This window comes from Clupea harengus, chromosome 21, assembly GCF_900700415.2.
Source record: "Clupea harengus chromosome 21, Ch_v2.0.2, whole genome shotgun sequence".
NCBI lineage: Eukaryota > Metazoa > Chordata > Actinopteri > Clupeiformes > Clupeidae > Clupea > Clupea harengus.
The window spans coordinates 23,064,668-23,079,451 of NC_045172.1; the positions used below are offsets into that span (position 1 = coordinate 23,064,668).

Consider the following 14,784-nt stretch of genomic DNA (forward strand, 5'->3'; position numbering starts at 1 on the left):
GATCTTTACCATCATGCAGGTGATCGGTGTATTTCACAAGAGTTTCCCAGCGAAAGATGCCATATTTGCCAAGAATATTGCAGGGGGGGTAAGAATAGTGTTTTCTGTCTTGACACCTTGAAATCCTGCTTGAACGTAGAGAGAATGGGCTTCAGTGTTACTTGAGTCCAGTTTGTCATACAGTATGTTGAGCGGGGCATGATCATTGCATTCATATTATATATGACCATTGCATTCATATTATATATGACCATTGCATTCATATATGACCATTGCATTCAACAGCGCTGAGGTTGTTAGGCAGTTTCTTATCGATCTGAAATTAGCCAGGTTTGATTTTTTTTTTTTTACATTATTTTCTTCACTTGTTTTTTTTAGGGATAAGTGGAATCAAGGATAATACTTAAGATATTTTAAAATTGAGACCCCTTGGATGATCTCTCCAGACACACAGCGTTCGCAATCACAGTCAGATGCAGAGTGTGTCTTTGGAGAAAAAAACCTCATGCCAACTGTCTTCTTAACGCTGAGAAACAGATGAGAATCAACAAGCCATTTGTGTGCACTTCTCATTGTTACACTTAGTTTGACAGCTGCTGTTTTTGCATGGACATAAATGACAGTATCGTCTGTATACATCTGAACTTCACAGCCTGTGCAGACCAATGGCAATCAGTTATGAATAGCATGACCAGGAGGGGTCCCAGGACGGATCCCTGGGACACACCTCATGTATTACTCAGGAAGGGTGGTGTTTCACTACACTCCCTTGCACACTTAACTCTCTGCCTGCAAGATAGGACTTCATCCAATTCAGCACATTAGAGGTGGAATTAAAAATGTTTTAGTTTACAGATGATTATTTGGTGGCTGACAGTATCAATGCCTTCTAAAAGTCTAAAAATATGGCCCCAACAACACCTTCTTTGTCCGTTTTAGTCTGATGCTCTCCAAGAACAAGCAGCTTGCTGTCTCAGTGGAATGGTTGGCTCGAAACCCGAATTGCATTGGATTCAATGTTGAGATGAGTGGTCAGCAACACATTTCTCTACGATTTCGGAAGTGACGGGTAAAATGCTAATAGGCCTGTAATTGCTCGAACCAAGTCGGCTCTCATGATTTATGAACTGGCAGAGCAAATGGCTGACTTCCAAGCCATTTGAACCAAGGTGAATAGTAGTGTTAAAATGGCAAAATAAATCATTTTTTTTAAGTAGGCCTGCTCACAACGCATTTAATGATTAACTATAGGCCTACGATTTTTTTTTGCCAAACAGCAGAGGGAACAAAAGAACACGACAAGAACAGCACCCAAAGTCCAGTAGATGGCGCTGTCCGCTGTTTTCCAGCAGTTCACTACTCACTAATATTCATGACTCACTATTTTCTCCAACAGCGCTTCCAAGGTCCGCTTTTTTTTTTTCAAAACCGACAGTATCTAACAGATTTCGGATTGTATTAGCCTAGTTCATGCACACAGTTTCAGAGAGGATGTGAAATAATCCCTCTCGTTGAACTCCCTTTAAATCATGAATCTATGCTTCTGGCCGCTGAATTAAGCTTTCTAAATAAATATCCCTTAATTGCTTAAGCTAATACGTCATTCAGTTTCCGCATGAAGGATACACTCTCATACATTATCGGTGACCAAAACGGAGTAATAGTCTTCAAGAGTCAAAGACCATCTATTATCCAGTTGTCCGTTTATTTCATATGAATAAAACTGGACGACCACATCAGCATTTGCGCAATCAGGCATCACTGATTATGACCTCGGTAAGTGGCAGGTGTTTTTGTATGTCTTATTATAGGGCAATCCACGTAACAATAGTGACACTTTCATTTTCATTCATTTTCACAGTGCTTAAGTTCGAAATTTCTCACATGCAGCAACTCCTGACCCCAGGACTCTTTCCTAACCGTTCTTCGAGGCCCTTTTGTTGTAGTTCTCCTCGCAATGCTGGATGCGACGTTCCCAGCCAGTGAAGCCGAGCGGGGAGCAGGAGGCTCCGCTGCGGTTTCCAGTTCACTGGTCTGACCTGGATGTGCATGTTAGCTCCGCAGCTTCTGTTTCTGCTGCTGTGGGGACCCACGGCCTACTGGGCGAGAGGGGAGGGCATGCCCTTAGTCTGTTATGCCGTCTGTCTGACTCAGTTGTAAAAATAGACTGAGGAATGCTGAAACGTACCATTTTTTGTCAGCAATCATTAGTTTTATGTAAATGCATATGGGAGATTCTCTTCCACCTACTTAAAAAAAAAAAAAAAAAACCTTTCTGATCAACTGAACCAAGAAACGGGAGGTGCATACTCCCTTGGCAAAGCAGTGTTAGCACACCATTAACAACACATCTCTGGGCCATAGCGATTATCACGTTGAAGCCAAGTGTGGCCCTCTTTATGGTACATTAAACTGAACACAATACCCCCCTTCTAAGAGTTCGCTTCAGTGAAACGAGATGTAACCAGAGCACGGCTTCCTGCGTGTTCTGCTCTATGTATGACCCGTCCCCCTGTGACCAGAGGCACTGAACTTTAAGGGTAAAGACATGTTACTGAGAGACATACACTGCGTACACATTGGAAATTAATGGAAAGGCTTATCATTCTTAACGCGTTTTGGTTCCTACATCTGTGTTGCCAGTGATAAGAATATAAACCCTTATATCAACTGCTACTGCCTTCGAAGCAGATATATATTGCAGCATAGTCGAATATAGCCAAGAGAAGCCAGTGAATTTGCTAACATGCACACACACCACACCAATGGAGACCAGTATGGCTAAGCAGGAGGCCTAGGCTACAGTAACAGTGATTCAACACCAGTCATCATCCAGACGGACTAAAATAAGTCAACCAGCTCAGAGTAAAAGCAGAAACGAAAGACTTTACTCACAGAACATCGCCACTTAACTGACATGATATTGCTCATATTTAGACCACACACACATTTGCACAGACACCTCAGAGTTCGCGGATGAGCCCCCAATAGAAGTTTGTGAGGAGACACCCTTGCCTGTCACTAGGAGTATAGAATATAAAAAAAAATATTTTAACCTCAAAAGCCAAGACAGTGTGACTCCTTGATATATTCTACAAGATCTGTACATTAATGCACAGGATCCTTACATTCAGTTTCTGTACAGCAGTCAACTCTGGTGAAGGGTTTGCCCGTGCCGCTTGCTATAGTGTAGGCTATTGCACGTCTCTCAGTTCTCAAACAGCAGATAGATCCCCTACAAAAGAAGCCACCACTGAAGCATTAAGAGCACAGCTGTGCAGAAGGCTCGTTTCACGTCCAGACACTAACAGTCATAACGGAAGAGGCCAAAAGCCTACAGGGATCCTCTTCAGGCTCGTCACACCACGAGTTGAACAAATCATCTGCTTCTAAAAATGACTGATAGCTGCTAGTTCTGGTCCTGGCGTGTGGTCCAGGTCTGGGGAGCCCAGGCCAGATCAGGGCCACATTGATTCCTCAGCCAACTGTTATCGACGGAAGCAGCCTCTGCATCCTCAAGCAGAAACAACAAATGCATCAATGTTGATGGCTGCATCATACCCTTTTCACTGTTATCAGTAGTCTCATCATCAGCACATGGGTGATATAGCAAACGAACTTTTGGCAAAGCCGTCCACAACTTAACAAAACCTCCAAAATCAACCATTGTAAATTGAATCCCAGAGTTCAACCAAATGATTATGTAAAAATCAAATCACTACAACCCTGATGACTGTGTATTTGCAGGTGGTCACCTGGCATTAGCAAAAAATAAAATAAAGGGGGAAAAAAAAAGTGAGTTATCCATCCCTGTGCCATTGAACACAGTTCAAATACCCCTGTGCCAATTAACACGGTTCAAATACCCCTGTGCCAATCAACCCAGTTCAAATACCCCTGTGCCAATTAACACAGTTAACCTGTCCACTGCCACGCCTTCCCTCTGAGCCAATGGAGAGCACTTTTCGCCAGTGAAGGCTTTCCCAACTCTCTCGCTGAGGCCCTCAAGTTTAGTCTTTTGGCCACTTTTCCCAGTCAAGGTCTTTATAAAAAAATAACATTTAAACCCACACATATTCTTTTCAGGAGATTTTTTTAATATACAACATGGTATTTACAGATATTTAACAGGTGACACTATGCAGATCACATTTCCCCCTACAGGTGTCTTTATTTCACACATTTTTAATGATAAATAAAATTTCAAAATCATACACCCCCCCCCCAACCCAACCAACCCTTTCCCTCAAACTATGAATTCTCACGTAGAGCTGCAGTCTACATAGTCAGCTGCAAAGTGCTATCCATTCCAGAGGAGCAGAAAAAGGGTCTCTTTTACAAAAATATCCCCAACCGACCCACTAAATGATATCAATAGCAAATCTATCGCTCGGGAGCTATCACAACACTTAGGCAAGCCCAGTGAGTCTTGCTGCAGAACATTCAGGAGGATGAAAAACATGTTGGTCCTGGAAGCCCCAGTCCTTCCTTGCGTGCCTCCATCAAAAAAAAATAAAAGAAAAAAAATAAAGAAAGGAATAAAGAGACAAAAAAAATAAAGAGAGAGACAATGTCCTTAAAAGTCATCTGAATTATTAATTTGCATGTCATTGTATCTCTTGTTCACTTGTAATACATCTCATGTACGTGTTTTGCGAGATTGATGCAGTTCAAATAAAGAAAAGAAAAGAAAATACAAAAATTATAATAATAATACTAGTAGCTAAAGATGACAGGAACTCGGCTTCTAGAGGCCTCCGCCACCCCCCCCGAGGATGGAGCTCTGCCGGCAGAACTGAGATCATCCCCAGCGCCAACGCACCGTGATACGTTTCCACTCAGGCCAGTGTTTCAGCTGAAGAGTGTGTGTGTGTGTGTGTGTGTGTGTGTGTGTGTGTGTGTGTGTGAAACTCAAGTCCGGTTTAGCGGGCCTTAAGAGAGTCAGGGATGTGGACGTGCCCTCTGGGAGACAGAGAAGAGGTGCCACGAGAGTGTAGCACTGTCTGACTGAGAAAACGTGGACACCAGATCACACCGTCATGTAAGACTCTTTAGAATTTAAGTATTTTTAATTTTTTTTTTTTAAGAAAGACATAAATTAGATAAATTTAGGGGGGGGGGGGGAACAAATCGAGTGAAGTCATCGTTATCCTGTGGCATGGAATAACCTCACAAACTCACTGTACAAAACAAACAAACAAACAACAAAAACAATAATAATAATAAAAATAAATGGCAAGATGGCAGCACCGGTCGACACATGTAAAGGCCAGCAGCCTATCAGCACGGCCGACACATGTGAAGGCCTGCAGCCTATGAGCACGCCCGACACATGTGAAGGGGTCTTGGCAGCGTAAGAGACATTTTCACAAGTTTACAGTACACATGCGTCACGGCACGAGAATCCAAGTCATACCGCTGTTGCTGACTGTATGGTTTTGTTATAGTATTATGGGTTTAACCTAGTACTTGTTCTCTATGCTTGTGTACTTTGAAAGCAAATGTGTCAAAATGCATGGACAACTCCCAAAACAATCACACACGTGTGTATCTACAGTTTCTGCTGGTAATTTGGGTGGGGTGGGGTGGGGTGGGGGGGATCAACTGCAAAGTCTTGGAGTCAAAGGCGGCTGGCACAGGATGTTCACACCATAAAAACAAACATGAGCACTTGAAAGGCTAGCGCTATCACACACACACACACACACACACACACACACACACACACACACACACACACACACACACACACTCACTCTCTCACACACACTCACACACACATATATACGGCCCACCAAGTAATGGGTGAATTGTGGTGGCCTCTCTGAAGAGAGCGGCAGGTATGGCTGGTGATGAGTGATGATGAGGCGGATGTGGGGCAGGAGACAGGTCTCTGGTCCAGTTCCAGGAGGATCCAGTTTGTGTAGCACGGTAACCATCGCTCGGCAACCAGCCCTCGGCAACCATCCCTGCCGAGAACAGCTCAGGGCCTTAGAGCGGAGACCCCCATACCGCGCACGATCACATGATCATGCGGTCACATGATCACGCGGTCACATGTTCAAAGGATCACACAAGTGAACACTGCGTTGCAGGAAACGCCAAAAAAAATAAAAATAAAAAATTTGAATATCACAAAAACAATTAAAAGAAATAAACCTTATTTCCCCAACTTAGAATGTCACCATGAGAAAAAAAATAAACAAATAAAGAATCTATAGCCTTTTTCTTCTTTTAAACAAATAAAATAGAATAAATATCCTTTTAAAATAGACAGCCTGCTGTGAGCTTGAGCAGCTGTGAAGTGTCGTCTTCTCAGATTGTTCTCGTCCGTGTTGTTCAAAGGGCCTGTCCTAATTCATGGCACTACAGCGAAATCCACACATACTGAACATCACCCTGAAAAGCTTGTTAATTCTAGAAAAGACCAAATGATGCAACCTTATGTAATTGTTCTCCACTTATTTTTTTGTCCTTTTTTTTTTTTTAAACATGAATCTCCAGATATCACTGTTTCTTTTTTTTTTCCTCTTGTTAACATAAAGTGCATCAGTGCTTAGATTTTGTTTGTTTTGTTTCGTATTTTCCTCCCCTCCCTCTATCCCCCTCTGTTCCAGTCTCTGTCCTCCCCCTCCGCGACCAGCAGGGGGAGCTCCAGGTAGGTCAGTGGTAGCGCAGCTCCAGGGGCGCCCCCAGGTGCCGTTAGTCCGCTACCGTTCCAGGCTCCTCCTCCTCCTCCTCTTCTGGGGTCAGCGGCGGAGACATCAGGCCCTCCTCGTACACTTTCAGGATCGCCTCACACACAAACCTGTACTGACTCTGAAGCAGGGGAGAGAGAGAGAGAGAGAGAGAGAGAGAGAGAGAGAGAGAGAGAGAGAGAGAGACAGAGAGGGAGAGGGGGAGAGAGAGAGAGAAAGAGAGTGGTATGTCACAGTCAGATGGAAGACAAGCTGAGGATATATCTGTACCTAATTGTGTTCAAGCAGCAAAGCTTGAGGATGAGACTGTGAGCTCTGCTTTGCCAGGATGCTTTAGAGTTGGCATGGCAACGGGTGCAGTGAAGTCATACAATAGACATGGTTGCATAATCTGCCATTACAGCATATGTGTGTGTAAGTGTGTGTTGTGTGTGTGTTGTGTGTGCGGATCAACAGAGCTGCTCTTCAATGGCAGAGGCTCAGAATAAAATATACATTTGCACAATCAGCCAATACATTTCCAGTGTTAACAAGCTGTTTCATGGGGGCATTAGTTCCACGTATTGCCCTTAAGGATCACACACAGACACACACACACACACACACACACAGACACACACAGACACACACAGACACACAGACACACAGACACACACACACACACTTACTGGGGTTTGAATCATCATGGCTCTCTGGTCTCTCATTGTCCTCACGATGTCTAATGGGTACACAGGCTGATTGCTCTCGATCATACACATCGCTGTTTCCATGGTGATGAGAACTCCGGTTCGACCAATGCCAGCGCTGCAGAGGAGGAGCATGAGGAGGAGGAGGAGGAGGAGGAAGATGGGGGAGGGGGCAGAGAAAGAAAGGCATTAAAAAGAAAAGAAGGTTTAGAAGAAGACCAAGAGGAAGATGGCAGAGGGGAATCAAATATTGATTTAGCACGACTGATATGTGTGGCGGGGTTGGCTGCATTCATGCCCCTGGCAGATGAGGAAGCTCTCTGGGCTGCCTTAAATCTCCCAGCGCCACCATGAGTCATAGAGAGAGAGAGAGAGAGAGAGAGAGAGAGAGAGACAGAGAGAGACAGAGAGAGAGAGAGAGACAGAGAGAGAGAGAGAGAGAGAGAGAGAGAGAGAGAGAGAGAGAGAGAGAGGAAGAGCAAGACCGCAACAGAAAAAGAGAACAGACAGACAAAGAGTCAGAGAAATAGAGCAAAACAGATAGAGGGAGAGACAGAAACTGAATGAAAGAAAAAGAGCAAGAGAGATTTGGAAGAGAAAGAAAGAGAGAGCGAAAGAGAGACAGAGAGTGCGAGACAGAGAGAGAGACAGACAGAGAGAGAGCGAGAGAAAGACAGAGAGAGAGCGAGAGAGACAAAGAAAGAGAGTGAGAGAGACAGAGAGAGAGACAAAGAGAGACAGAGAGAAAGCGAGAGAGAGAGACAGAGAGAGAAAGCGAGAGAGAGAGAGACAAAGAGAGAGAGAGAGAGAGAGAGAGACAAAGAAAGAGAGCGAGAGAGACAAAGAGAGACAGAGAGAGAAAGCGAGAGAGAGAGCGCGAGAGAGACAGAGAGAGAGACAGAGAGAGAGACCTACCTGCAGTGTACCACCACCGGCTCGTCCTTGCCCTCCCTCTTGCTGCGCACCAGAGCCACAAAGTCCAGGAAGTCGGTGGAGTCGTCGGGGACGCCGTGGTCTGGCCACGCCATGTACTGCAGCTGGGTCAGCGGCCGCTCTTCCTGGGTCTGAGGAGAACGGCACCAGAGGGACGGAGACTTAACTCACCTCTGCCACGTCACACCACCACAGATGTCACAACATGTCCCAACATGTCCCAACACGTCACAACATGTCCCAACACGTCACAACACGTCACAACACGTCCCAACACGTCCCAACACGTCACAACACGTCACAACACGTCACAACACGTCACAACACGTCACAACACGTCCCACATCCCTAAAACAGGTCCGTCACAGCAGTAACAGGTCCATCACAGCAGTAACGCAATACAACACTCCACACACCCATCCAGACCTGCCCTCAAATGCTAATACCTCATCCCCAACTACTAACCGCCGTGTATACATTCCCCCATGTGACATTGAATAAACCGTGATTTGTACACGGTTGCGGTCAAAACATGGGTTTACCTAAAATACTGTAATGCAGTTGATATACAGTGCTGTTAATTGTCTGGAAAATACAGTCAAGGCACTTCACCACATGGTGCCCACTTAAACCTGCGGACAGAATCTCAGCTCACTCCTCTGGCAAGTGTTAATCCAAGCTCAGTGTTAAACCCAGAGTCAGCTCAGTGTTAAACCCAGACTCAGCTCACTGCAGAGTGTCAGTGTTAAACCCAGACTCAGCTCACTGCAGAGTGTCAGTGTTAAACCCAGACTCAGCTCACTGCAGAGTGTCAGTGTTAAACCCAGACTCGGCTCACTGCACAGTGTCAGTGTTAAACCCAGACTCGGCTCACTGCACAGTGTCAGTGTTAAACCCAGACTGCCAAAACCATGTTGTGATTATAGGCACCCCCTCATTCAGCATGTTGTGCAGTTGAACAGCACAGAGCCTTCTCTCGTGGACAAGAGGGAACAGCACAGAGCCTTCTCTCGTGGACAAGAGGGAACAGCACAGAGCCTTCTCTCGTGGACAAGAGGGAACAGCACAGTGCCTTCTCTCGTGGACAAGAGGGAACAGCACAGAGCCTTCTCTCGTGGACAAGAGGGAACAGCACAGAGCCTTCTCTCGTGGACAAGAGGGAACAGCACAGAGCCTTCTCTCGTGGACAAGAGGGAACAGCACAGAGCCTTCTCTCGTGGACAAGAGGGAACAGCACAGTGCCTTCTCTCGTGGACAAGAGGGAACAGCACAGTGCCTTCTCTCGTGGACAAGAGGGAACAGCACAGTGCCTTCTCTCGTGGACAAGAGGGAACAGCACAGAGCCTTCTCTCGTGGACAAGAGGGAACAGCACAGAGCCTTCTCTCGTGGACAAGAGGGAACAGCACAGAGCCTTCTCTCGTGGACAAGAGGGAACAGCACAGAGCCTTCTCTCGTGGACAAGAGGGAACAGCACAGAGCCTTCTCTCGTGGACAAGAGGGAGATTCTTTTGGGTTTTCAGTGTTCAGGCAAACGGCCTCCCCTTAACACCGCGCCCTAGACTAGTCCGTCGTGACATATATTACACAGCGCACGGTGTTTGCTGACGTGTGTAGCGGTTAAAAAAAAAGGAAGGTATCGCACCAAGCGGACTGAAATTCAGAAGCATGTTGTATCTTTTTGGAGCCGTTTCATCCATTATCAGCGGCCTGGGGAGCAGGATGGAGGGGGGGGGGGGGGGGGGGGGCTCGAGTGACGCACGGCAGGCAGGGGCTTTTGCACACACACACACACACACACACACACACACACACACACACACAGAGAGAGAGAAACACCCATTTGATTTGGATCACCGTGAAATTGGGAGATCAGCGGGAGACACAACCAATCAGGAGCACAGCGGGAGAAAGGGCTACAAATATGGAGACTCCCGGGAAAATCAGGAGTGTTGGCAGGTATGCTCTATCCCCCATGGGCAACCTCACCCGACTGCACAGTGTCAGTGTTAACCCTACGGGCAACCTCACCCCGACTGCACAGTGTTAACCCCATGGGCAACCTCACCCGACTGCACAGTGTCAGTGTTAACCCCATGGGCAACCTCACCCGACTGGGCAACCTCACCTGACTGCACAGTGCCAGTGTTAACCCTACGAGCATGGGCAACCTCACCCGACTGCACAGTGCCAGTGTTAACCCTACGAGCATGGGCAACCTCACCCGACTGCACAGTGCCAGTGTTAACCCTACGAGCATGGGCAACCTCACCCGACTGCACAGTGTCAGTGTTAACCCTACGAGCAACCTCACCCGACTGAACAGTGCCAGTGTTAACCCCATGGGCAACCTCACCCGACTGAACAGTGCCAGTGTTAACCCTATGGGCAACCTCACCCGACTGGGCAACCTCACCCGACTGCACAGTGCCAGTGTTAACCCCATGGGCAACCTCACCCGACTGCACAGTGCCAGTGTTAACCCCATGGGCAACCTCACCCGACTGGGCAACCTCACCCGACTGCACAGTGCCAGTGTTAACCCTACGAGCATGGGCAACCTCACCCGACTGCACAGTGTCAGTGTTAACACTACGGGCAACCTCACCCGACTGCACAGTGTTAACCCTACGGGCAACCTCACCCGACTGAACAGTGCCAGTTTTAACCCCATGGGCAACCTCACCCGACTGAACAGTGTCAGTGTTTACCCTACGGGCAACCTCACCCGACTGGGCAACCTCACCCGACTGCAACCAGGTAGGCGACAGTGGTACACAGGAGGTAGAGAAGTCGTCAGTCGTTTAGTAATCAGAAGGTTGCTAGTTCGATTCCCTGTCGAAGCGTCCTTGAGCAAGACACTGAACCCCTAATTGCTCCCGATGTGCAGTGTGCCATCAGTGTAAATGTAAAAAATGTGTATACCTTGTAAGTTGCTCTGGATAAAAGCATCTGCTAAATAAATAAATAAATAAAAAATAAAATACAACCTCCAGTAGTGTTAAGTCTCGCCGTGTTAACTCACCTCCGTGTTGGAGAGGGTCATCTCCCTGACGGTGTAAGCGCCGTTTCCCTCCTCAGACAAACAGCTGAGCTGGTAACAGCCGTAGGTACCGCTATAGGAAGGATTCGGCCAGTACTGATGACACTTGACCTGTGGGGGTACACACACACACACACACACACACACACACACACACACACACACACACACACACACACACACACACACACACACACACACACACACACACACACACACACACACACACACACACACAGAGCGAGCAAAATTAGCCATCACATAGCAGATTGTGGTACCAAGATATCATTGGATGATACATTTAAGAAAGCTGTACTGAATTGTTTGGACAATGAAATGTCTGTGTGTGGTGTGTGTGTGTGTGTGTGTGTGGTGTATGTGTAGTGTGGTGTGTGTGTGTGTGTGTGTGTATGTGGTGTGTGTGTGTGTGTGTGTGTGTGTGGGGGGGGGGGGGCGCTCACCCGGCCTCGCTCCACCTGTGTGGTGAGCATGACCACCATAGAGGATCCCTGCTCCCAGCTCATCTGTGTGTGTGTGTGTGTGTGTGTGTGTGTGTGTGTGTGTGTGTGTGTGTGTGTGTGTGTGTGTGTATGTGTATGTGTATGTGGTGTGATGTGTGTGTGTGTGTGTATGTGTTGTGTGTGTGTGTGTGTGTGTGTGTGTGTGTATGTGGTGTGTGTGTGTGTGTGTGTGTATGTGGTGTGTGTGTGTGTGTGTGTGTGTGTGTGTGTGTGTGTGGCGCTCACCCGGCCTCGCTCCACCTGTGTGGTGAGCATGACCACCATAGAGGATCCCTGCTCCCAGCTCATCTGCCAGAAGTGGCTGCATGTGTTGGGCAGGGGGCCCTGGCACGCGATGTAGCGGTTTATCAGCCCCGACGCAGGGATCTCCATCTGGGGGAGGGAGCGATAGAGGGCAGGAGAGAGAGAGAGAGAGAGAGAGAGAGAGAGAGAGAGAGAGAGAGAGCGAGAGCGAGAGAGGGCAGGAGAGAGAGAGAGAACAAACAGGAACAGAGAGAACATCAAAGAGCAGAGAGAGAGAGAGAGAGAGAGAGAGAGAGAGAGAGAGAGAGAGAGAGAGAGAGAGAGAGAGAAAACAGGAACAGCGAGAACATCAAAGAGCAGAGAGAGGGAGAGAGGGAGAGAGAGAGAGAGAGAGAGAGAGAGAGAGAGAGAGAGATGGGGTGAAAAAGAAAGGCAAACAGAACAGATGAAACATCTCAAAAGTACATCTCTTGCGCAGGTGTGACCCTTTTGTGCTTCATGAGGTGTGTGGGTCTGTAGGAGAGTGTGTGCAGCCACGTGAAAGAGTGTGTGTGTGTGTGTGTGTACAGGTGAAAGGGGGGGCATGTATATGCAGACGGCCATGCAGATGTGTGTGAGGGAGATGTGGTGTGTGTGTGTGTGTGTGTGTGTGTGTGTGTGTGTGTGTGTGTGTGTGTGTGTGTGTGTGTGTGTGTGTGTGTGTGTATTTAGAGAAGTGGTAGTGGTGTGGAAAGAGCGGAGACTCACGTTTATGTAGTTGGCGTTGATGTAGTCCTCTGTACTTTTCAGGGTGACCCGTGTGGCATCATCTGCACACACACAAGCAGACAAACAAACAAACAAACAAACAAACAAACACGTTCAGTGAGGGAAGGTGGCAGGTTTTTCACATAAGAGAACAAGGCTGAAAAAGAGAGTTTGTGTGTGTGAGTGTGAGTGTGAGTGTGTGTGTGTGTGTGTGAGAGTGTGAGTGTGAGTGTGAGTGTGTGTAAACATGAGATAGATGGGCAGCCAAGAGAGAAAGCGAGAGGGAGAAAAAGAGAGAGAGAGAGAGAAAGAAAGAAAGAAAGAAAGAAAGAAAGAAAAGAGTCTCTACACTGTCTCAGATACAAAGAGATGGATCCTCACCAAGCATAGTCTGAGTGACCACAGTCTGGCCATAGAGAAAGGCAGACACAAACAATCATGGTTACCCAAAGAGCAAAGGGTATGTGGTCACTGTATGTCAGGGGAGGTAGAGACAGAGGAGCACTTTATTCTACACGGAAATAAGTACTCCCTTCAAAGACATCACTAACTCACTGCAATAAGTACTCCCTTCAAAGACATCACTAACTCACTGCAATAAGTACTCCCTTCAAAGACATCACTACCTCACTGCAATAAGTACTCCCTTCAAAGACATCACTACCTCACTGCAATAAGTACTCCCTTCAAAGACATCACTACCTCACTGCAATAAGTACTCCCTTCAAAGACATCACTACCTCACTGCAATAAGTACTCCCTTCAAAGACATTACTACCTTGATGTGTTTAACAACAAAACATTGGAACGGCAGGAAAAACTCGTCATCGTTTTGGGAGAAGATACCAGCACCTGCTAAACATCCCCTAATCATAACCCTACTATCCCCACCCAACAACCCTCACACATGCACACACACACACACACACACACACACACTCCTCAGCCCCTCGCCTGTCTGCTATCCCCACCCAACAACCCTATCCTCAGCCCCTCGTCTGCCTGCTTACTCCATCTCTTCTGTTCATTTTCTTTCCTTTGTTTCTGTATATGTACATGAACAAAAGTACAAGTAACAATGTAAGTAAAAAGAGTGAGGGAGTGACTGTGTGTGTGTGTGTGTGTGTGTGTGTGTGTGTGTGTGTGTGTGTGTGTGTGTGTGTGTGTGTGTGTGTGAGGGTGTGAGGGAGTGTGTGTGTCAGAGTGTGAGTGTGAGTGTGTGTGTGTGTGTATTTTACCACATGTTTCATATTCTATATTTCACTATTTTCAATGCTTCGATAGGTTTTCTATGCTCTATGAACACTATTGTCTAATAAAGCATATTAAATTGAACTGCATTGAAAAGAAAGACAGAGAGAGAGACAGAGACAGAGAGACATACAGATATAGAGAGACAGACAGAGATAGAGGGAGAGAGAAAAGAGACAGACAGAAAGAGAGAGACAAAAGGGAGAGAGAGACAGACCGACAGAGAGAGAGAGAGAGAGAGAGAGAGAGAGAGAGAGAGAGAGAGAGAGAGAGAGACAGACAGACACCGACAGACAGAAAGAGAGACAGACAGACATAGAGGGAGGGAGAGAGAGAGAGAGAGAGAGAGAGAGAGAGAGAGAGAGAAAAGGGAAACAGACAGACAGACAGACAGACAGACAGACAGACCGGCAGACAGACAGGCAGACAGACAGGCAGACAGACAGGCAGACAGACAGGCAGCTCTGATGACGGGTATGTATTGGTGAAGGGTAAAGCACTCACATGGAGATATGTCCCTGTATCTGTTTTTGGAGATGTTCTGAGGTAATTTGGCACAACACATGGTCATTCCAGGCCGCTTCCGGTACAGTTGCTGCAAAACAGAAGAAGAGAAGAAACATTTCAATCTTTAAATTCTGATTTTGTGTGTGAGTGTGTGTGT

The 14,784-nt window shown here is 46.9% G+C and overlaps 1 protein-coding gene across 2 annotated transcripts in view; it reads right to left on the minus strand.

The window, feature by feature from the left end:
- Positions 1 to 4,076: 4,076 nt before the first annotated feature.
- Positions 4,077 to 14,784, minus strand: part of LOC105905649 (protein tyrosine phosphatase non-receptor type 4) — a 61,748-nt gene continuing 51,040 nt past the window's right edge. For both annotated transcript variants that reach the window (XM_031558487.2, XM_031558488.1), the window contains 8 exons: positions 14,625 to 14,715; positions 12,870 to 12,931; positions 12,141 to 12,251; positions 11,820 to 11,855; positions 11,341 to 11,469; positions 8,300 to 8,448; positions 7,367 to 7,502; positions 4,077 to 6,819 (listed from right to left, as the gene is read on the minus strand). In XM_031558487.2, coding sequence (XP_031414347.1) covers positions 6,703 to 6,819; positions 7,367 to 7,502; positions 8,300 to 8,448; positions 11,341 to 11,469; positions 11,820 to 11,855; positions 12,141 to 12,251; positions 12,870 to 12,931; positions 14,625 to 14,715 — 831 coding nt within the window. In that variant the 3' untranslated portion in view covers positions 4,077 to 6,702. The remainder of the gene's footprint in view (positions 6,820 to 7,366; positions 7,503 to 8,299; positions 8,449 to 11,340; positions 11,470 to 11,819; positions 11,856 to 12,140; positions 12,252 to 12,869; positions 12,932 to 14,624; positions 14,716 to 14,784) is intronic.